General features: G+C 44.5%; 1 protein-coding gene across 4 annotated transcripts; it reads left to right on the top strand.

The window, feature by feature from the left end:
- The first annotated feature begins 7,039 nt into the window (after positions 1-7,039).
- pip5k1ba (phosphatidylinositol-4-phosphate 5-kinase, type I, beta a) lies at positions 7,040-22,192 on the top strand. Of its 4 annotated transcripts, none has more exons than XM_086187453.1 (15): positions 7,040-7,062; positions 10,743-10,980; positions 13,000-13,130; positions 13,808-13,925; positions 14,042-14,194; positions 15,229-15,525; positions 16,394-16,578; positions 17,050-17,130; positions 17,477-17,525; positions 18,583-18,667; positions 18,749-18,889; positions 19,016-19,106; positions 19,444-19,540; positions 19,848-19,917; positions 21,406-22,192. In XM_086187453.1, exons 2-14 carry the CDS (start codon positions 10,906-10,908, stop codon positions 19,884-19,886), a joined length of 1,542 nt encoding a protein of 513 aa, XP_086043579.1. In that variant the 5' UTR covers positions 7,040-7,062; positions 10,743-10,905; the 3' UTR covers positions 19,887-19,917; positions 21,406-22,192. The 4 variants fall into 4 exon arrangements, with proteins under 4 accessions (XP_086043579.1, XP_086043578.1, XP_086043582.1 ...); XM_086187452.1 differs by lacking the exon at positions 7,040-7,062 and adding an exon at positions 10,488-10,619; XM_086187456.1 differs by lacking the exons at positions 7,040-7,062; positions 19,848-19,917 and adding an exon at positions 10,488-10,619 and having other exon boundaries at positions 21,406-22,188.
- Positions 22,193-23,972: the final 1,780 nt, after the last annotated feature.

The following is a 23,972-nucleotide window of genomic DNA, read 5'->3' as shown; positions in this document are numbered from 1 at the left end:
GTTAATTTGCCAAATAGGGAGAAACCGTTTAATTTGAGCAAAATGTCAACTGAAATCCTGCAGCTTCCAGTTGACATTTTATTCTAATTTTTCTTATCAAGAGGTGGTGCGGCTCAGAGGTGGAGAGGCCGTTCAGCAACTGAAGGGTCGCTGGTTCGATCCTCACTTCCCCCGGTGACCATGTCCAAGTACCCTTGAGCAAGATGAGCCCCTAACTGCTCCTGATGGCCCTGTGATGAACTGGTGACCCATCGATGGTGAACCCCGCCTCTCATCCATTATTAGCTAGGACAGGCTCCACCTCCAACGACCCTTAATGGATAAGTGGTATAGAAAATGGATGAATATTCTTTATCAATTTTTTTGTTTGTTTGTGATGTGGTACCACGTCAAACACTGGTTTCTGCTATATCAGTTACATGAAATGCTAAAGAGATAACTCAATAATACAACTGTGATTTTCTCAAACACATTTAATCCTTGGGATACATTTTCTTATTTTTACTTCATTCATCTGTCGGGGAACTGCTCTTGGCTCCTGGTCTTGCTCCCCTCCCTCATTTTAGCTCTCTAGCCCGCCTCTCTGTGCTTCAGGAACACCTGACACACATCAAGAAGCCAATCTGATGTGGACTCATCACTGATCTGGTATGTTGATCCAGTTCTGGGCTCCTGAAATTTAAGGTTTAAAAACATGGCCTGGAGTGTGAGAGTAAGCCAGGGGCTGCATCTGCTGACCCCTCCACATCACAAGACACAGGTAAGGTCCCCACGTCCAAGCTACACTGGGACTGACTCGTGCTAAAACTGATTCCATCCATTTTCTACTGCTTATCCTGTTAAGGGTCACGGGGGGGGGGGGGGGGGGGTGGAGCCTATCCCAGCAGCCTTCAGGTGAGAGGTGGGGTTCACCCTGGACAGGTCACCAGTCCATCACAGGACCAACACATAGAGACAGACAACCATTCACACTCACAGTCACACCTACAGTCAATTTAGAGTATCAATCAGCCTCGTCCCCTCTTGATGTCTTTGGACTGTGGAGGAAGCTGGAGTACCAGAGAGAACCCACACAGGAACAGGGAGAACATGGAGACTCACACAGAAAGATCCTGTGATGGAGCCGGGACTGGAACCTGGAACCTTCTTTCTGTGAGGCCACAGTGCTGACCACTGCACCACCGTGCAGCCCTGCATAAAACTTGTGGGATGTAAATAAACACAACAAAATCTGCTATTATCGCTGTTGTTGGCAGAAAGAGTGCGAGGAGAGGTGGGGCTACGGCGTCATCGATGTGTAAGAGTTGTAAACGCAAAAATGCACGGGTGGTGTCTGCAGATTTGTTGACTCTGGAATCCAATAAAAACTTCCCCTGCCGATGAATGAAAACATAATGACCGTCATGTCGAAGCAGAGAGGGTCTCCTCCAAACCGTTAACCCAAAGGTGGAATATATGGCGCTAAATTAAAATTAAATTTAAAAATTTAATTAAAGTTAAATGCACAGTAGAATTCAAACGAGCGCACGATTGTCTAAAATCCCTGAATGTGATGTAGATTCCCAAGGAATGGAACCGATTCAGTCAGCAAGCATGCTGAGAGGGGCGTTCAAGGACACCTGTAAACACGCTCCGGCGCTAACGCTACGTCTGTAATGTGTTATCCATGCTTCTGATGTGATTATTTGGATGTGCCGCAGGTTTCCATCGTAAGAGCTCGCCGGTCTGTCTTCTGAGTAGTCGGTCCAAGGTAGAATGATTGACAGGCGCCTGAAGCACAGAGGACAACTGGAGGAAAAGCTATGTCGTTAGCTGCAAGTTGATTTGATCACTTTGTGGTTTGCTGCAAACACGCTGGCTCATGGGGGATTCCTGGGTGTGAATAAACCGAGTGCGGTTGTTACTCATCAGATGACCCCTGCTGTGAATGTCTCTACAGATTAAACCGACCGGTACGCTGACTGTCCTTCCACGTGTTAAAGGCCTCATCCGTCTCTTCCGTTCCCTCTTACTTTTGTGGATGAACAGAAAAACAGTGTGAGACACGGATTTGTTGCACCTCTAAAAGCAGTCTCGCCAAGTTTGTTTAATTCCTTGCCAAAGGCTCTTATTACATTTTATATAAGCAGAATCTCAGTCACATAAATGGGGTTGTTTTTAAGACAAAGAAAACTTTTTTTTTTTCCTGGAAACTGGAACACGCTACTTTTGGGACCACGCTTGCTGCGCGCGTTGTTTTGCTTCTTCCAAATAGCAAAACAAGTACATACCTGACTAGAAATATAGACGGACCAGTTTGAGTCACTGGTGCAACGGCGAAGTGTCCGAATTTCCCATTGGCTGCTGCACTTTCCAAATACATCTGTGCTCTTTATAATGGGGTCAATTCAAATAACACCCACGCTGACCCTCCCCGTGACTCACTGGCCACACTTCCTTCACTGCAGCCGCGCAATAGGTTCAGATCTCATCTTCTTTTATGTCTCTAAATCACATCGACTGTTCCCAGATGCTTTCTTTTTATTCTCTGGTTGTCATTTTAAACATTTGAAGTGCGAGTAACAACGTCAGCTACGTTGACGAAGCCTCTGCTTTCATAACGTTCAGAAATAAAAGTTTCTCCTCCTGAGACACCAGGTTGTGACTTACACCCAAATACGCACAGCCGGACGGAGCAGCCCCCAGAACAACAGCAGCTGAGGGTGTCATCGCCAGAACACCATCACACATGACCATCACACATGATCATACGTGGTGATCGTATGTAATAATCTGGTAACTTATCTGAACAACGTTTCGATTTTTAATGCGAGGGCTTAAGTTGACAAATATCCTACAAGAGAGCTGAACACAATAACACGCACCGTGAGTTTTAGAGAGTAACGTTATGTTGATGTTGCATCCTGCTCAGTGTGTGTGACCGCGAGCAGGAGAGGTTTCACCGTCCGCCATCCAAACCAGAGACAGGTGACGTGTTAGATCTAGCAGAGGGATGTTGATCTGATGGTGCTGATGGCCGACGAGCAGGCGGCCTTTCCTCTCCGCTGTGACCCAAACAAACCTCCAGCAAGGTGACCTCTGGCCCACTCAGAGGAGAGACGACACAAAAGGGGATGATACAAAGACAACTACAATAAAATGAGGCAAGAAAAGGAAAATAAAGACTATCTCGAAATGTCAGGATAGAAGTAAATGGGATTCACGCAAGCAGAAAACCTCTTGGCGGATGATGTCTCTCACTTAGCAAAAACTTTTTCTTGCAATATTTCACCCTAAACCTTTCAAATGCAATCAGGAGACGGATGAAAGAGACAAAGCTGATTCCTTCAGTAATAAAGCCTCCGATACCTGAGGAGCAAAAAGCAGGGACGATTTCTGCAACACACAGAAAACAACGTCCCTCAGTGGACTGGTCAGTACTGTGTGCGCTAAATCTGCAATAGCTCCCCCTACAGGGCACTCACATATTTGTCAGGTCAATTATCAAGCAAGAGTTTATTCACATGGACACGTGTCGAGATGAAAACTCCTGGTTTGAGGTTGTTTTTGATGCAACACCCTGCGTTTCCTGCGTGAATGCGGTACGTCTGAGGTGAATTAAATCGTGGTGGGTGGTGTGCGCTTAGAAAATCTCAGCCCCCTGGAGCTTCAGTGGCGGCATTGGTGCCAATCAGCCACTAGAGGGCTGCTGTATCATGTATAAGAATCACAATAACATAAAAGAATTCATGCAAATCCATCGTCGTCTTCTGCTTATTCCTTACTAGTAAGGGTTGCGGGGGGGCTGGAGCCTATCCCAGCATCTACAGGCGAGAGGCGGGGTTCACCCTGGACAGGTCACCAGTCCATCACAGGGCCAACATAGAGACAGACAACCATTCACACTCACAGTCACACCTACAGTCAGTTTAGAGTATCAATCAGCCTCGTCCTCTCTTGATGTCTTTGGACTGTGGGAGGAAGCTGGAGTACCAGAGAGAACCCACACAGGAACAGGGAGAACATGGAGACTCACACAGAAAGATCCTGTGATGGAGCCGGGACTGGAACCTGGAACCTTCTTGCTGTGAGGAGACAGTGCTGACCACTGCACCACCGTTATGCAAATCAGTCAATTTAAAAAAAAAACAAAAAAAACATGGCAATGATGGAACGAATAAAATGGGAAAATCTAAAATCACACACATAAACAGTACAGGTTCAAAATGAAAAGATTTAAAGACGACAAAAACCAAATTTACCGAGAAGAATCAACACATCGTTGTCGCGGGCAAAACTTTGCTGACAAAAAAAAATGAACATTGTCTGCTGATACGGAGAGCGTGCCAGGATCATTGCACATCTCTCTATCAAACCCGTCAGCAAAATATAACAGCATCACTCTTACTCAGAAAGTTGCTGCCTAGTTTAGTATATTGATCACCCCCTAGTAGAGCAGGTTGTCCCATCCTGTTGAATCACAGTCGTTCAGTTCTATGCAAAACGATCAAACCGGTACTGCCCAAATTATGGTTTCTGTTTGAAAAGAGGAGAATTAAAAGTAAGCGAGTGGCAGAATTGTTCAAGTGGAGCGCCTGCGGGTGTGAGTGTGCAGCTCTTTGGGAGAAAAAAAAAAACCCAACACATTTCGTTCACCTTCTTTCAACGAGTAAACTCGTTTTTCAATCCGACACATAAGATGATATAGTTGAAATGTGGAAAGTTTTATTATGCTTAGATATTCAGGTAATTAGTTACAGAAAACTTTCAAACGTTGAATGACACAAATATGCTGACCCTGTTGTCACCTTTCCAGGTGTTTAGGATTCCCAGGTATTTCTGATTTGAGGGCCTACAAACTACCACGAAGCTGCAGAGACCTTTCACGCATGTGCTCCTTTTGTCTGGAAGGGCAGCAAGTCTCGTCAGACACAGGCAGGGAAGGAAATAAGATGGAGGCAGGTGGAACTTTTGAGTTCTGGGTTGTCAAATGAAGAGAAAGGAAGCAGCACTGGGTTTCTGGGCGTCAAGCAGAAAGACAGGGGTGAGCTTTAATCATCCGGCAAATTCTGCTCTCCTTCGGCCATCTTAGAAAAGGCTTTGACCTCAGCACGCGTGGGCACCATGGGACACAGTTGCTCTCACGCGAATGCGACTCGGAGTACACACAGGGAGGAGATCGTGGACAAAAACAACAAATTTTGACTACGTCGCCTCTGCAGCTTATGGTGCCATGTTAGATTCTAACACAGCAATAAGATGCGATATTTAACACATTCAACATCCCAGTCTCAGTTCAGGAGAACTTAAGTATGATTTTTAAGAAGAAGCGGCAGTCAGCCACATTCAACCTTCTCAGTGCTGCAGAACTGAGAAGGTTACCAAATAATACAGCACACACTAAGAAGGATTGAGATACTGATAGATTTATATACTTTATAAATACTTTATGTATATACTTTTCATCAAAAATGAGGACAAATGGGGGCTTGACTTCATCCCCATCCTCATGTCCTAAGCTGCTGTTCATCGAGCCCTTCTGCCCTTCATCAGGGCCTCCTTGTCCTCCTCTTGCACAGGTGAAGGTAGTTCATCAGTTCATCCCTCCTCGTGATGGAGACACAGCCTGCAGCAACTGGGCTGACTGACTACACCCCAACCACAGTTCACCAGGACATCCAAAATCTAGATTTCCGTGTTTGCGGTTGTGTTTTGCACACACATTCCCACACATTCCATCCATCTCATTCCCGAGGGGCAAACCCACATCCGTACCTTCACATGGAAACGCGGGTCTCTCATGTTGCTTCGTGTGCCCTTGTAGAACGCAGCAGTGTGTAGCGCTGCTAATGAAGCTGCAGAGAGGCTGTGCTGCTCTCAGGTGTGAGGCTCACATCTCATCCCTATTCTGTCAGTCTCACTTCTCGCCCAGTCAGATCCGAGCTGTCAATCAACGGGAGTTCAGCCGAGTTGAGTCGTCTCCAGCTGATCACTTCTTGTCCAGCAGCGCGGTGTCACACTGTCATGGCTGGCCCATCGTACTGCTGCTGTCATTTTAGATACGTCTCTTTCTTTCTGCTCAGTCATGGTTTGCTGTTCTCACGCACACACATACACACACACACACACACACACGCACACACACACACACACACACACACACACACACACACCCCTCCCCCCCATCGCTGCCTGGTCTTTGCAGAGTCACTGATTCCTTCATCTGCTACCAGTCTCACCCACACCGTCTTCCTGCACCATCATTTCAACAGTCTGGACTTCAGGGGGGGTCTTGAGGGGGGTCTCCATCCCACAGCTGCTCTGTGAAGACGTCCTCTTTCTCTGTAATGTTTCACCTGGCATCTCTGCCACACAGCGGTCAGGCCAACGGGCAGCCCTCCCTCGCCATCACAGCAAAGCCATAATTACACTGTGATTACCAGCATCAGCTCCTCGTGTTCTGGAACACTTTAGACCAAAACAAACAAACCGAAATCTAAACATAATCATAAATGAAAAATAAAACACGAGTTCTTTTAGAACTGGTGACCCGTCCAGGGTGAACCCCGCCTCTCGCCCGAAGGCTGCTGGGATAGGCTCCACCCCCCCATGACCCTTAACAGGATAAGAGGTAAAAAATGGATGGATGGATGGACGGAGTTCTATTAGAAATGAAGACGAACTTCATGAAGCCGTGTGTGAATTTCATCTTTCGTTCCATCTGTTTGTAAGCTCTTTCTTATCAAGATGAACCAAACAGGAAATGACTCGGCCGTTACTCAGCCGTGTGATGACTCCACTTTTTGAACGCAAGACTTCAAGACGATCAAGGCCGGCAGTGCAGTGCATTTAGTTTGGAACGAGTTGGAAAATCAAATATGCCAGAATATGTAGAGTGCTCTGTTGCCCCACTGACTCGGGTAGTGACGGCTGCTGTACAAGTCAGTCTATGTGGTGCAGTACAACAGGTAGGCGGAGAGACTCAGCGTGACAGGAAGTGACTGGGATGCTCAACATTCGCTGCAGCACAGCTCACCGCAGTCAGTCCTCCTATCACAGATATCTGAGAACGCGCCTGTTCAGGTAAGATGGCGTTTATTTCTGTTTCTGAATAGACCACCGTAGTCTTCCTGTCCACTTTGTCACCAAGCTGTCCTCCTGTTGTGGTAACTACACTGTAAACAAGTCAATCTTGGGGTTTGGTTGTTGTTGTTGTTGTTGTTGTTTCTGGTCAAAGTCAAGCAGCAGACAAAATCTTAACAACTATCAGATTATATTGTAGTTATTACTGTGCTTCTGTAGGATATCAAGCTGCTTCTTGCCGGTAAGTAAGAAAATAAGAAAATCTAGCGGTGGAAGGAGGCCGTCTGTGTGCTGCTGTGGAGGAAGCTGAGTGGATGGTGATGGTGAGGAGAGGAAATCAGCTGCACTTCCCCTCAGTTACAGAGACAGGGTCGGATGGCAGTGAGAATACAATGAGGAGAGCCGACTGTTGTCTATGTCGTGTGATAGTTGACTACAAACATTCTCTGGACTTCACCGGAGTCTGACACACACACACACACACACACACACACACACACACACACACACACACACACTTTCTAAAGTAACAGCACTCATTTTAAAGAAGGATCCGGCAGAAACAAACGAGAAACACGACAAGAAAGAAACAACACACAAACACAAAAACAGCAAATCAAAAACAAAACAAAACAAAACAAAACAAAAATCCCCAAACTGACATTAAAGAGAGGCTTAAAGGGATAAAATGACAAATGAAAAGGCAGTCGTTCTCCATTCACCTTCAAGCCAATAGAAATCTGGTTTTTAGTCCACAAAATACCGATGCTGGACTCTACTAAGCAACAGGAGTAAATAGTGACCAACCAAAAAATGTAGAAAAGCATAATGAAACTAGAAAACGCCTCAGTATTTCGTGTCTGATGTCATCGGCGTGAGCTGAAGCCCCGACGCGCCAAGTTATGAACGTCACTCTTCAGCCGAACGTTGGCCCTCACGAGAGGAGCGGATCGATGCCCGAAGTGTCATTTTTGGGTGAAATTTAACAAAGAATAATATAATAATATACAATTGTCTCCAAAACATTCTTGTTGTTTGACAAAGGTTATGAATCACATCTGTGTTCAAATAAGTTTAAATCACGAGGCCTTGGTGTTTCAGAGGCATAGTTGGAACTGCTTGGCTGACTAAGCTGCAGGGTGCAGTGCTAACCTGTGGCATCTACAAACGCCTATAAAAGAAGACAGACAGAGGCGCAACTGCTGCTGCTCGCCTTGGCTGGCTTAGTAGGAGAGGAGAAGCCTCCTAACAGCAACAACCGTGTAGAGGCTGATCTGTCTGAAGACAGTTTGTGGGGGTATGGCAACGCCACCATCCACTGCCATTCCATGGGATGGTGTAACCCCGTGTGACCCCGCGGAACACGCGTCTTTTGTAAATTTCCGTTACTGGAATAAAGTGTAATTGCACATCCGCTACAGTAGGTGGCAGTGGCGCTGTCATTGCCAGAGTGCGCGCAGGCGGTATGAACTCAGTGGTGGAGGGTTTTGCTCGGGGCAGTCAACAAACCCTCCAGAAACACCGTAGAAAAACATTTACCAGGCATGAAAAGAAAGGCGGAGAGAGACGGAGACAAGGAGTCAAACGAGAGTCTCCCGAAAGCTGAGACGAGGAAACATGACGAAGCGAATGTAGCGCTTGGCTTCCCCGTAGCTACGGTGGGAGACCAGGAGAGACCGGCGACTCTTTCAACAAACACCGTTAATAAAGTTATTCTTTGTTGTGAGTCGGCCAAAAAATATCAAATGGTTCAAGTGCTAGAAAATTAGCCTGTTTTTTTTTGTTTTAATTTCAGGCAAATTGATGCATTTTAAATCTTTTCTGTTACAGACTTAGAAACAACGATAATAAAGTTATTCTTTGTTGTAAGTCGATCTCTATTTCTTTCTTTTTTGATTTCTTTAACGTTAATAAGGATACAGTGTTACTCAGAGATGTACTTAGAACAGTTCTGTAGTGGGGGTGTGTAACAATATAATTGAGAAGCACTATAGGATAAAAACACAAACACACAAAACTCAAAACAAAGGCATGAATCCACTCTTTTCAATGGCACGGAGGTCAAACTCATGCTCAATTCTGACACGTTCATCTCCGTTGGTCATTACATCACTCGCTTACAGAAAGCGTGGAGCGAGCCAGCGACTGTGCCGCGCACACGGAGGATAAACCCATTCATGGCTGCTAATCTGTCTTTTTAGAAACACAAGTAAGATCCTTGACAAACGAGCTCTTTGTGACCCTTATGAAACACTTTTATTCTCTGCGAGTCAGACCACAACACCACATCCCGCAGCAGTAAACATCATCACGTCTGTCAGGATCGGCACGTCGGTACTGAAACAGGCCCGGGATGAAAACACTTTCACCCTTCACTGCTCAGAACACTGTACACGTGCACGCGGCCACGCACGACAGCTGTTGCACCGTCACGTTTCTTTTCTGAGGCATTTACATGTGAGCAGGATTGGACTTGAACAGGATTGTTATCAACTACTTAGGGTGCTTCGTTGCATGTCAAGGCGTTACTAACTGGGTTGGTCTACTCTGAAATAGGGATGAAAATCAGAATATTGTCTGCAGCTGGAAGAATTCCATGAATCCATAACAGACAAGAGGATCTTCCTGCAAAGCTGCAGTCTTGACCCCCTTGAGGCCGAGTGTCACGAATTCGCGACACGCCGCTTCCCCTCAGACCGCAGCTGAGATCAGGTGTGTGTTCCTCCAACGCCACTCTGTGCACGTTCAGTACCTTCCTAGGAACCTGTGACGACAACAAATGTGTTACCAGTTTTACCTCTCGGGCCTGCTGCGCTCATTTGCATCACAGCTGAAATGATCTATTCTATGTACTGTGGACAAATGAACAATCTCCACTTTTTAGCATCAGCTTGAAAACAAGAACATAAACTATTATTTTTTTGATAATGGTGAATCAGTTGGGGTGTCAAGGGTTTGATCGTACATCCTGTCATTGTTAGGATGGGGATGGAGCTTCTGCTGATGCTTTTATCTCATCACATCTTATCTTTTCTATCATCTAAGCATTTTGCTGACAAGGGGCGATTGAATTCATGTATAGTTGTTGTTTGTTTTTGTTTTTTTTAATGTTTTTGTGCTTTATGCACGCCTCCACAACTAATTGCCTCACTGATGAGAATTCGAAGTTACTGATTGATGTTAAAGGACATCAGCAACCGGCGGGCGATGACGAGATGTTGAGTGGAGGCTGATATTCCTCAAAATGTTTCAAGGTAAAAAGGCTGAGGCAAATGTAACTCCTCTAAATACGACAGCGGCTGCTTCAGTTCTCCTGAAGCATCAAGATGGCACTCAATCAGCGATGAGCCTTAAAGAAATGAAGCAGGCCGTTTATTTGTTGTTTTCACTGGTGTTATAAAATAGAGGGGTTTTGTACGTAATGTTTCACCAATCCGTCTTAAGTGGGATCAGGCGTGGGTGTGTGGGATTGTGGAGTTTAAGACACACACACACACTGAGGTTCTCTCAGAAGGAGGCAGCGCCCCGGACAGAGAGCTCTGCACATTTTAAACTTTGTAAGTGATCAGATAGAGAGGCAGAGAGCGGGAAGCACTGCCACAGCATCAATGACCACCCATCCTCTCGCAAGTATTCTCCAGCTTGTGTAGAACTCATCTTCTCTCTCTCTGACTCCACAGGAGCGAGGCAACTGGAAAATGAAGTAGAAACGTCCGTTCAAGGTCAATCACATAACCCTGCAGGGTCCATCCGCTCATCGTTTAGGGGAAAAAGGAAGTCGGTGTGAAGGTTGGAGGAAGGACACCGGAGCTTCCCTCTGATTAAGTTCTCTCTGTTCAAAAGATGGCAACAACCACCAGCAGCGACAGTGCAGGAAGAGGAAGCCAAGCCTCTAAAGTGTCCAAGGATCATAAAAAGGTACGTGACCACGATCAGCTTTGTGATATTTATTCAAAGGAATGACATTTTGTTGTTTGAATGATAATGAAATACGCGTGTTTTGTTTGGATCCAGTCACAGTTGACCAGCATCAAGTTTCTGGCTCACGTAGAGACTTTGTTCTATGAACTTTTTTGTTTAATTCTTGGCAGAAATTGAAATTACAGTTCAGGTCAGCAATAAGATCCATGTCTTCTCCTGTCCAGGGAGAAGATTTAAAACTATTCCAAATTGGTACTCGTGTTTATTTGTGGTTTCCGTGTCTAAATTCACCCTCATCAGTTTTCAGACTTGTTGTTGACGATGGAGTTCATTAAAACGGCGGAAACTAACGTGAAGGTGAATGACATCGACACCAAAAATAAATAATAAATAATACTACAATAAAAAATACTATAAATATGGAATAAATATATTAATGTAGAAGAAGAGTAGAAATAAAAATAAGAATAGGACAGAAACACTTGAAAACACAAGATAAAAAAAAAACAATAGGGCCTGAGCCCAAAGAACCTTCGCGCTCAGGCCCTAATAAAAGATAAATAAGTAGGTGGGTGAGGTGCAGTGGCAAAATGATAATGATAATAATAATAATAATAATAATAATAATACTGATGATATGGTGGTATGTAATCGCTACCACTAATAATACAGTATATAGCATAATAATAGTAGTACAGTATAATATAATATAATATATAGAATAATTATATGTATAAATATTGATATATAAGTATATGCACACAGATATGGTATAATATGATATATAGCATAAGCGTATTAATACCTGACTGTACAGGATATACATGCAACAGGTAAAATGGGTATAAGAATATGGAACCAGACTGTGCCAAAGACAGTGCAGGGGTGAGTGCAGTTCTGGGAGTGTGGCTCCGACAGAGGAAGAGGAGCTGTAAAGTCTTATTGTGGTAGGAAGGACCCATTTCCTGTCTCGCTCCTCAGAGCAGCGCGGTTGAATGAGTCTGCTGGTGAAGCTGCTCTTCAGCTTGTCCTGTGTCCTGTGGAGGAGGTGAGAGGGATTGTCCAGGATGGCGAGCACTTTTGCCAGCATCCTGTCCTCCGCCACCTCCTCCAGGGTGACAAGCTTGGGTCCAACAACAGACCCAACTTTCTTATCACTCAGCTTTCCTGAAGTAACGTAATCAGAGAAAACTGCAGAATGGGCAATACTTCTTATCTGATTACTCGTTGAATCGCCAGAGTAATCGATGGATCACTGGATTACTAAAAGAATCGATAGCTGCAGCCTTGAAAATGACAGTATTGTTGAACGTCCGGCTCCACAGTGTTTTTTGAATGGATTCTCAGTCAAGGCAGGAAACGAGGTCTGTGGTAAGCACAAGCTTAAGCTATTGTAACGTGTTTTTTTTTTTTCCTACTGCATAAAATGTCAGTAAACATCACACGTAAAAGCAGCAAGTCAGGCAAAGGCCGTCTGGAACATCCAGGTCATGATACTGAACAGAGAGGAAGCGTAGCTGGCAACATGAAAGCCATCCATCATGACAGTGTTCTAATCAAACTGTTGCACCTGGGCTTCAAGATGGGTTCCACTGATTTTCTGCAATAAACCAAAACCCTGTCTACAATTTCCATGGGCTTTTGGTGGAGGGAACCCACGGTGACGCCGACAAGCAGGACGGTCAGCAACGACACCCCCGCAGCTCTTTACTCCCCCCAAATAATTTGCAGTGCTGTTCATAGCAATTGAGGACATAAAGCCACTAGGAGAATGTTTACTGGGGTGATAAGGTGAGAAGCAGGGCCGTTATCTCATAGACGTGTAGTTATTAGGACTTCTTAGTCGCCCCCTGCTGGTCATTACAAGTAATTCAGTTTGTCATTATCCTCCCTCACGGGCCGTGAGTGTCTGTCCATTTCTTCTTAAGATTTTAGTTGTATTTTGAACCTTTAGGCTCCGGAAAGAGAGATGTTTTTATTTGATTTGCGAATCTCCTTCCTGTTATGATTTGTTAGCCCACAGCTGCTGCCTTGAAAGGAGCCATTCAGCTGGGCATCGGTTACGCTGTGGGGAACCTCAGCTCCAAACCAGACAGAGATGTTCTCATGCAGGACTTTTCTGTGGTGGAAAGTGTCTTCTTGCCCAGGTACACACTCATTCATTTGCATAAAATGTTCTCCCATTTTATAACAAGGTGTAATTTGTGTTTTCTTCTCTTTTAGTGTTTGCGTGTGCGTGTGTGCGCCCGCGTGCTACAGTTTCTACAACTGAATTGACAAAACTTAGCAGCAAGGAAAGCAAATTCCTCTGTATAATCCACAAACCCCAGTAAACAATATTTTTCAGCCGTCGGAGTAAGCTGATCTTCTAAATCCCAGACTGCCTCTTATCAGTGCACGTTCTATTCCAAGAACACAGTAATTTCCTGTACTGTATAACCAAAAGATTAAAATCTAATATATAATCGTATATTTCTGGGTCCATGTTCCCCACTTAAGCCTGTAGAAAAAGAATAGTTATTATTTCATTACTGTCATGAGGTCTTTTATTACTTCCACTTTAAAATATCGCCTATATGCAACTGGTTGTGTGTCCATCAACACAACCTGAGGACTAAAACCTGAAGTAAGCAAGCCTGGTGCTGCATGCATGTCTGCCAGCGCCACAGAGGTCACGGTGGCCATGCTGACTTCTGGGGTGAAGTCCAAACAAACGTCATCCCTGCAGACCTTCAATAGATTTGCAGTAGAAAACGAGCGTTTGCAGCGCTAAGGTCTTCAGTTGTGTAATCTTTCTCTTACTAACGCTGTGTGTGTCCTCCAGTGAGGGCAGCAACCTGACGCCAGCACATCACTTCCCAGATTTCCGTCTAAAAACGTACGCACCACTGGCCTTTCGTTATTTCAGGGAGCTGTTTGGTATCAAACCCGACGACTATCTGGTGAGCACGCAGTGAATATCACGTCATCGTTCCCATTATCGTCTGTTTCGGTGTTTCTCTTGATTTGACCGCAGTCCTGTGTGATGCTAAGCCCGCCGTGTCCTTCTTCATGGCAGTACTCCATCTGTAACGAGCCTCTGATCGAGCTGTCCAACGCTGGCGCCAGCAGTTCCTGGTTCTACCTCACAAGCGATGACGAGTTCATTATCAAGACTGTGCAGCATAAAGAGGCTGAGTTCCTGCAAAAGCTACTTCCTGGTTACTACATGGTAAACACTTCCTACATTGACATGCACACCGTGAGCACGTTTTTATGAGGCTTTTACTTTGAAAATGCATTACCATCAAAATGAACATTTAATGACATTAATATTTAAAGCCCTGCAATGATGACTTTCCTTTCGTGGTACAATACCTTTTTTTTTTTTAAGCAACTATGTTTTCTGTGGCTGATTTTCACTCAACATGGTGGAAGGCTGTACCACAGGTTAACAAAGGACTCCTTACATTTTGTTTATTATGATGCCACCTGGTGGCAACCGGAAATGACATGAGGTACTATTGTTGTTGTTGTTGTTGTTATTGTGATTATTATTGTTCATCTTTGATTTGATTCAGTCTTAAATTTAAGAGCTCTGAAATGTACTCGTTCAAAAGTAAAGGCCCTGTGCGCGGCACCGCCAGCCCTCCCGGTGCAGAGGTCTTAGATGAGTTTGTGACACGTGGTCGTTTCACACAAGAAGGCGGAACCATCGCTTCTATAACTCAAACTGATCAAACAAAACAGCTTCCCAATTTTACACTGCACAACTGGTTATTGGTCATCTATTGATGAATTCATTCTTCTCTCGATAACAGGTTTTGTTTTCACTCCTAAATTGTTGCTGTTGTTGCATTGGCTACTTGTATTGGATGTGTGATATATCCGAGAACCCAAGTGTGTATTCTTCTCTATTGCCCAGTGGAGGCCCCCATATCAGAGCCCATGTGGGCCCCTCATGGCTGGGTGACTGGACCCACCTCTCCTTCCGCAGAGAAACTATTATACTGTTTTATTTTTGTGGTTTCAGAGAACTGTAGTTGGGACAGTTGAACAGTAACTAGATGAAATGAAAATAGGTGTGTGTGTGTGGGGGGGGGGGGGGGGGTTGTATGGGAGGGTTGGCCCCAACAGAGCCACACCTGGCAAAAACAAACAACGAACAACAACAACACTAAACCACCCGACGCTGTTGCACGTTTGTTGAGGCTAAAACGATCCGCTTTTCTTCTCTGTCATGTTTGTTTGTTTTTATGTCTACAGAACCTGAACCAGAATCCCAGGACTCTGCTGCCCAAGTTCTACGGTCTTTACTGCATCCAGTGCTGCGGCATCACTGTCCGGGTGGTAGTGATGAACAATGTGCTGCCACGTGCCATTAAAATACACTACAAGTACGACCTGAAGGGCTCCTCCTACAAACGCAGAGCCTCCCGCAAAGAGCGCTTGAAGTTCTCGCCCACTTTCAAAGACCTGGACTTCCAGGAGATGCACGAAGGCCTGCACTTTGACCTGGACACCTACAACGCCCTGATCAAGACTCTGCAAAGAGACTGTCAGGTGTGTTTGCACGGTATTTCAAAATATACCGAATTAAAAAGAACTGAGAACGCGATTAGTTAAGGGTACCCTTTTCTTTCGACACAGCCTCGCTGCGTGGGCGCAATAGCATTAAGCAACCATGACACGTCAGTTCAAGCTCTCATGATGCACTCATTAGCTCCTGCCTGTTAGTGTGAAACAAAAGTGATGGCTTGATGGAGGATTAACACCCAGCAGAGCGCAGCACCTGACTCAGGATCAGGCTGAGCAGCTGGAGCACACAGTGGCCAGTCTGGCTCTAAGGGGCTCATACTGTGGCCTCAGTCAGTGTATTAGGTAACAGTGCTCAAAGACCTCTTTGTTTACATGCATTACCTCATGACATCAGTGTTTGGATGGAGGGATTGAGGCTTATGTTGTACTGTACCTTTGGTTTTGGATCCAAATTTAGACCTTTAACAGGACTGGCTTGTTTACAATACTGGTCCGCCCATGGCACCACTATAAGACTGAAAACTTGCGGAAACAAATGCGACTTAAATTCGCCTGAGATCATTATTTATATTGTGTTTGTTTTAAGTTCACACTCTTCTGTACAACTCCGTGGTCCCAGCACTATCAGGGGTTTTCATCAAGCCCAAATTCCCCCAGCAGCACCCCTGGATGCAAGTGTTCCAAACGGACTTTTCCCCTCAAATTTACACTGTAAATGCAGCCTGCAGGTCGAACTCAGCACTGAAAAGCAGAACCGGCTGGATGAGGCTCTGAAGATCCCTGACATAAAACCGTTTGAGCCACAGCGAGACTAAAAAATGTGCCTTGCAGCTGTGCATGATGAGCAGCTTTTTGCTCCTTGTATTCGTCGGTAACATTTCCATTTCTTCAGGTCCTCGAGAGCTTCAAAATCATGGACTACAGTCTCCTGCTGGGGATACACGTCCTGGACCAGAAGCCTCTGAGCAGGGGGAGCCGATGTGACAGCAGGAAAGGTCAGAAAGTCCTCTACTCCACTGCCCTGGAAGCCATCCAGGGGAACGTGAAGGACCCTGAGCCGGTGGCAGACGACAACACGTGAGACCGAGCTTTCATCGTGATGTCAGAAGTCTCTGTAGGACAGCAAACGGGTTTACCCATGAGAGGCTGCTCTTACACAAGAAATCTGTGCAAATACAACGATTCCAATGCTAACTGTTTAAAAACAACGTGTCTGGGGCCACTACATGAACCTTTAATACCCAGAAAGTAACATTATGGACGTGCCGACCGCCCCTGTGGCCACATTTTAAACAGGTCGAGCTATGTTTTTGACCCGGTCTTGTTGGTTTAAATTTCTATTTTGCATTTTTTTTGTATTACCTTTACGCAAACATGTCCTCTGAACAACTGAGTTGTGAGGAATCCCTCGGTATGTGCCATCATAGCTGGGAATATTTGGCACAAATGTTGATGAGTGCCTATGCACGCACCATCACACCCAGAGGGCTTGTTTTCCACTGAGATTTCATGAAGGCAAATCATTGAAACTTTTTTTTTTTTTTTCAGTTTGGGTGGAATTCCTGCCAAACACAAAGATGAGAACCTGCTCATCTTTTTAGGAATCATAGACATCCTTCAGTCCTACAGGTACACACACACACACACACACACACACTGGAGACTGACTTTGACTTTTTGTAAGTGAATTACAGTACGTTTCTCTTCAGTGTCAAAGGTTCTCATGTTTTACTTCCACAAGAAAAGGTGAAACATGTCGTTAATCTGTAAAACACCGAATTTGTATTCAGTTGAAGCCTAAAATGTAATCACAAAACTGGTAGATAAATTCAATTTACACTTTCCATCTCACTACACTACACCTCATAACACATTCGTTAACTCACGAAAAAGCTGTAATTATTCTGTAACATGCCTGACATATCAGACACACCGATCATGTGCACATGCGTCATGTTGTTTTAATCAATTTCAGGTTAATTAAGAAAGTGGAACATTCTTGGAAAGCTCTAGTGCATGATGGGGTACGTCACATCTTCCTCCTTCTCCTTGAAAAGTTTTAGTAATAATGATAATAACAATACGATTATTATTATTATTATTATTATTGTTATTGTTATTGTTATTGTTAATGTTATTATTCATAGGAGCCTGTCAAGGCTCTCAAGGTCAGGGCAGAGGTCCAAACAAAACATTATAGAAAGGTAAGAAATATTAATAAGACAAACCTACAGTCAAGAAAATTAAGCGTTCCATCAATGTGCGAACGGAACGGTGATTAATTAGAATATGCAAGTTTAGACAGATGAGTTGTGAGAGCACCTGTGAATGTGGAGAGAGAAGTGATGATCCAAATGTCTGGACGGAGGGCGTTCCAAAGGTGGGTGGCAGAGCAGCTTGAAGCTCCAGACCTCACGGTGGGCAGGTGGAACGTTGAGGTGGATGGAAGAGGAAGACCTGAGAGTGCAGGTCGGCGTGTTGATGTGCAAGAGCTCAGAGGGGAATGGAGGAGGGAGGTTATGAAGCAGCAGAATCGTAAAAGTCCATGCAATATTTGACCTGGAAGAGTTCTGGGTCCGTTTTTGGAGAGACTTGAGAGGGAGGCCAAAGAGAAGAGAAGGGCAACCAGGATGGCAGTGCTGTTGGATGTGAGGAGGGGCCGAGGGCGATTGATATGATTGATATTCTTGATGTGGGCTTTGAATGTTAACGTGCTGCCGAGGACGATGCCCACACTCCTCACCTGAGCTACAGGAGAAACTGAGGAGGCGTTGATGGTGAGGCGAAACCGTCAGACTGTGTCAGCGTGGATTTGGTGCGGATGAGGAGAGCCTCGGTTTGATCTCTGTTCAGTTCTGCTGCAGAACCACAAAGTGATTTCCCGCAGGCAATCAGAGAGGGAGGTGGTTCGTGTCCTCGATCTTGCGGAACGAAAGGACACATGATGGATTTGTGTTGGCTGGTGTTACGGTGATGATGCAAATTCCATGCGCAAGGATACGTATCTGCATTAATAATTGTGTGTGCGTGTCACGACTGTGTTTGTGTGTCTCTCCCTAACAGCTTGCTTTGCTTTTTCAGGACACTGTGTCAGTTCACCGGCCAAGTTTTTATGCAGACAGATTTCTGAAGTTCATGGGCTCAACTGTCTTCAAAAAGATCCATCGTAAGTTCTCCCACTGGCTTGACTTGTGTGCTCCGTATTGCGTTTGCATTTATCTTCCATCCACACACTCTGGCGCTCTAGCTCTGAGAGGAGCTTCGTCAAAGAGGAAGAAGAATTCCCTCTACGCGACAAAGTCAGCCTCCCAGGAGTTTCTGTCCTCTCAGACGGAGGAGAAGAAGGACGAGAAGAAAGCCCAGAGCATGAACAACCTGAATGACAACTGTAAGCTTGAAGGAAGATTTCTGCACGATATTAGACGTCGTTTATTTATTCTCATTTATACGTCAGATGTTGATTCTTCAATGTTAACCCTTGATTCAGTGAGTTCTTATCTGCTTATCGCAACAGTTTATAGTTCCTCCAAGCAACCAGATCTTTTGCCAAGACCTGCTGTGTCGTTCCAGTCCACCTGTGAGGATGACGAGGACCTTGGAAACAGGTCGAGTACATGTGCATTCATCGCTGCACGCACGCGCAGAACAACACAGTCCAAGAGATCAGTGTGATGTGACTGTGCAAAAGAAAATGATGTGTAAACTGAACACCTTTTAAAAGGAGATACCATTTTGACTACAATAAAACATCAAACAGCCAAAGTAGTGACAAATCGGAAAAAGTGGCAGGGGTCATTTTTGACAGGACAGACAAAGTACATGCTTTGTTGTGAAGTTTGGAGGACTGAGGGGATTTCCCCTTCATCGTGATCATCACCAGAAGTGACGCTGACATTTCGCACGCTCAGAAACGTTCTTTTACTTTGTGCACGCGTGTTGCAGTGAGGACAGACGAGCCTCCAGTTCAACCATCGCTCTGGATGATCCTCTGCCTTCGCCCAGCAGAAGCCTGTCAGACTCTGAACTGGATGTCTACTTGGTATGAAGCAATTTTATTAGAATTTGTTTGAAATTGGCGTGATTAAGTTGGACTTGTTGGTGGGTGCGACCTGTGCTATCCAGGGTTACGGGTGTTCTTCATGTTTTGTCACCCTCTTATAACGATACCTCTTGTAAACAGATTCAGTGAAAACTAAAAATTACAAACCTCATGGAGGAGAGATTCTTCGACTACTTTATATTTGTCAGTTGCTCCACCAGCGCCGCCGCCACCGGTGGCGGTGGGGGTGGTGCTTGTGTGTAGTCACTTTGAATTCAGGGGTCACTGGGTGTCTCTGCATTTACAGCGTCACACACTCTCACCTAGGCAGCCCAGCTGGAGCTGATCAGTCGTTTGTGTCCAAGCGTCCATAAAACGTAAGCAGCAAAATGACATCCACGAACTTTTCATCTGATTTCTTGTTCTCTTCAGCACAAAGACAACATTTCAGCAGAAGGATAGACGAACAAAATATGCAACCTTGAAACTTTCCTCTTTTGTGGCACAAAGTCTCTGGACTGTATGTTTCAGCTGAGCCTGAACCCTCCACCTCCCTTAATGCTCGCAGTGACAAACCCCAAGGTCCCTGAATTCACTTTTTCTACAGCACTTCTCTTACGTAACCACAAAATCCTCATTCAGGCTTATATGAAGCCGTTCGTCAGCCCACATTATGCAGTTCTGCTCGGGCTCTGCTGGAAGCTTGCAGACGTCTGGGTTAATCTCAAAGCCTCTTCACTGAAACCGCTGGGATTCAAAAGATGCAGGGAGAGTAAAAAGGAAATCTGCACACTCCATTTGTCTCAGCAACATTCAGCATACACAGTGGACTCTGGAAGAAGCCATATTTCTTCTTATTGGTTTTTTTTAAATCATTCCCATGTCCCAGTGTTATGTCTGGCCATGGGTTGTATATCACTTGTATGGAAGCATTTTAAAGCTGACTGTATTACTGGACCACTCTCCAAAATGCCTTGTGATCTGAACTTCAAATCCTCTCTCCTTAAACCCAAAAAACAGTGCGGTAATAAGTGTAGAGAGGAGGAGAAATCACACTAACTTGGAAGAGGCAGACACATTTGTGTAAACTAAAATCCCTGGCAATGGGCCGAGGCACGGGCGTCCACGCCTTCATGCCACGCACGGAGGACACAATAAAACAGTTTATCCTGAAGAAGAGGAGCTCAGACGGATTTAATCTCCACATTTGGACTTTATTCTCGACACGCAAAATCGAATAAAATAAATCATCCGATTTATTACTCTTCAACTGAATAATAATAATAACTGAATGCTTATGTGAGTCCTGGATGGGAAGACATCAGCATTTCTAGAAGTGTCCATAAAAAGGCCCTGAAATCTTTATTGTCCATTATTTCCTTCGACTTGAAGCCATATTAATTATTAATTGTACTTCCTATACGACATGAAATCCACCAGGCTAAAAAAAAATATATATATTTAATACATTAATCCCCCCCCCTCCCCCCCCCCCCACACACACACATACTCACACACACATTGCACGAGTACTTCAAACAGGCAACACACTTGGACACAGATGACATGAAATTTCAGGTTCAGTTCAGGCAGCAGGGTTCATGTGAGGCTGATCTTTATTTGTGCTTCTACTGGGGCTTCTCACCTGCTCCCAGCTCAGATGGGACGTCTGCTTTCTTCGTTTTAGCGACTAAATCAGAGAACAACAAGGATATGTGAGTGTGGGACATTACATTCAGTGTAGAATCAAGGATGGACTGTCGCGTAAAGCGTGCGTCTCTGATGCAGACTGCTTGAATATGTGTCGAACTACTGTTGGATCAGAGCTGCAGATTCTGTAAACAATGTTTTTTTGCTCTTTTTAGTGAGCAGGAAAGAGCGCTGGCCTCGCTCCCGCCAGCTTCACTTCCAGAAGAAAGATCTTTGACTGCACAGCGGTGAAAACGGGACTCCAACACAGCCAGAGTGTCGGAGCTGTGACTCTTCCCTCCCGAGTCCAATTACATGTGCCAAATCCCTTCTTATGAATAATTCCAGTGGTTACAGATGTGGATGTAGCTGTGTTGTTAACATAAAACACTACGGAGCTGTTTTGTCTTCTGGAATGTGCCGATGATTACCTGAGAGCTCTATCTGCTTGTATTTTCTCGTTCTGATGACCGTTTTTTTCAGTGGCTGGCTCCATGAGGAAAGAAGTTGTCTTAACGTGTAATCAGTTACAGACTTCACCTCATCCCAGGCTCGTTGCCTGAATCCTGGGCTGGAATTCGTTGCCATATCTTCTGTCATTCCAACTGTGCCAATGCTTTAAAATGTTTTAAAATCAGTGTGATTTTGTGTGCGATTTAAAGGCCAACACCTGCGATACTTTTAAGGCGTACCTGTGAAATAATCGAAAAATCGTATCTCCCCACAATGATCCTCTTGCCTCTTTTGTCATTTTTGGGGGATCTTGATAAGGAAAGAAAGATAGAATTGCAGCCCAATGAAATCGGAGTATGTGAGGACAATAAGCAGTGCCATCCCAGCTGACGTGAAGTGAGGGGACGTTTAGAATATTTTTAACGTGTTTTCACAGAGGAAATTCAGAACAAAGGTGTAGAACTGTTACAGAAAGTAGTGCTACTTAATATTTTGCTTATGGCAAATAAAGTAAGTGAATAAATCAAATCACTAACCCTCTCGCATCATTTGTTGTATTATAGATACACGGGGGTGGGGGGGGGGCACAGCAATTACGCAGTCTTGAGTGCGTATCAAGTACGTAGACGCTTGTCTTTGCTTTTTTATCTCTGACTCGTGACTCTGCCACCTGTGCACAATAGAAAAGTCACATTAAAGGAAAATGATGCAGTTTGTTTTGTAATTATGAATTTATCTGAAAGGTGAAATCTCATTTTTAATGTGCAAAAAAAAGAAAAAGAAAAAAAGTGCTGTTGACCCACTGATGGTGTCCCTGAGCAGAGTGCGTGTGACAGCAGCGCTGCAGGTTGAGAGGATTTAGGTTCATCTCACTTCAATAAAAACGGCTGCCAAGGACATTCACCGCAGTCCACGTCTTCAAAATATTCCGTACCAGAAAGACGCATTTTGAGAGAGTCAGCATCGGCGACCAAATGCTTAAAATGTATTTTTGCCCACAATGCTGACAATTTCCGCTTCATAAATATTTCGTCTCAAATTACAAACACATTCATTCAAGAGGAAATGTGGAAAGTTCAAATCGGTGACCTCCGAGCTGAGTTGATGACGACCTCCAGCGCTGCAAGTGTTTCAAATGGGCTTTTATGAAAAATACCAGAATACCAGAGGAAACAGTCAGTCAGGCATTTAAGATCAAGACCAGCCTCTGACTTCTACCACGCACAGGACACATCCTCCCAAGAAAGAAGAGGGGATTGTTATTCAGAGGGAAGAAAGAAAGAAAGAAAGAAAGAAAGAAAGAAAGAAAGAAAGAAAGGAAAATTTGCAGTCAATAAAATGTTACTCACCTGACGGGACATGCAGTGTGAGATTTGAGGTTAACCAGTAACCCTGACGTTCATTACAGCGTCATTCTCCCGTGCCTTTTTGTCGTTTTAATCACAGGTGAAGAATTTTCTTTTTTTTTTAAACTCAAATGTCTTGTCTTGTCAAAGCAACTACAACTTCTTAAGAGAACTTTGATTTTAAAACTTGAACTTGTTCCCTTTTTTAAAAAAAAAAAAAACGCAGTCGTCCCGCACGGATGCGTACGATTTGATGTGTAAATCACATGAAGATGAATCAAACATGGAAACCTTCCACGTAATCAAACTACATGTAATACGCGTTACAGCTGAGAATTTACCTGGAAGAACATGCGCCGTTTGCAACACATTTGAAACGTGATTAGAAACAAAAAACAAAAAAAACCCAAAACAAAACAAAACAAAACAGGCACAACAGTTCACATGCAGAACCATCTTGTAACCGCAGTTTTAAACTACGTCAAAACCACAAAAAAGTCCAGATAAAACAGACAACCTTGAACTCCATCTCCTGACATCTTCAGCAGTTTTTAGCATTGTCGACCTCAGCTTAATCCTTATTTTATCAGAAACCTGGAAAGCTATCTATATATATATTTTTTTTTTTTTTTTTCCAGTGAACTTAGGGAACTGGAGGAACTTTTACAATCACATGTTATCTCCGCTCCAATCTGGCTCCAGACAACAGCCCAGCACTGTTACGGCTGCACTGCAGGTCTAAATGATTCAACCGAGGCTCTGGACAGCCAAAAAAAAAAAATACCGTTGTTCTTTTCATTGATCCGTCAAAGGTATTTGACTCTGTGGGCCACAGCCTGCTGCTACAAGCCTTACACCACATTGGCTTCCCCAACCCTGCAGCTGCCTGGTTCGCCAGCCATCCACCCAACAGAACACAATGTATTCAGGGAGCTGGAACAACC

This window comes from Aulostomus chinensis, chromosome 19 (genome assembly GCF_037954235.1).
Source record: "Aulostomus chinensis isolate RoL2024-O1b breed Wild chromosome 19, RoL_Achi_v1.0, whole genome shotgun sequence".
Taxonomy (NCBI): domain Eukaryota; kingdom Metazoa; phylum Chordata; class Actinopteri; order Syngnathiformes; family Aulostomidae; genus Aulostomus; species Aulostomus chinensis.
This window is presented reverse-complemented; position numbering and strand designations above follow the sequence as displayed.

What these genes read in the sequence shown, in the direction of transcription:
- pip5k1ba (XM_086187453.1), top strand. Translation starts at nt 10,906, where the DNA reads ATGGCAACAACCACCAGCAGCGACAGTGCAGGAAGAGGAAGCCAAGCC. An exon ending in TGTCCAAGGATCATAAAAAG is followed by an intron (nt 10,981 to 12,999) that starts GTACGTGACCAC and finishes ATGATTTGTTAG; the next exon opens with CCCACAGCTGCTGCCTTGAA. An exon ending in GACGAGGACCTTGGAAACAG is followed by an intron (nt 19,107 to 19,443) that starts GTCGAGTACATG and finishes CGCGTGTTGCAG; the next exon opens with TGAGGACAGACGAGCCTCCA.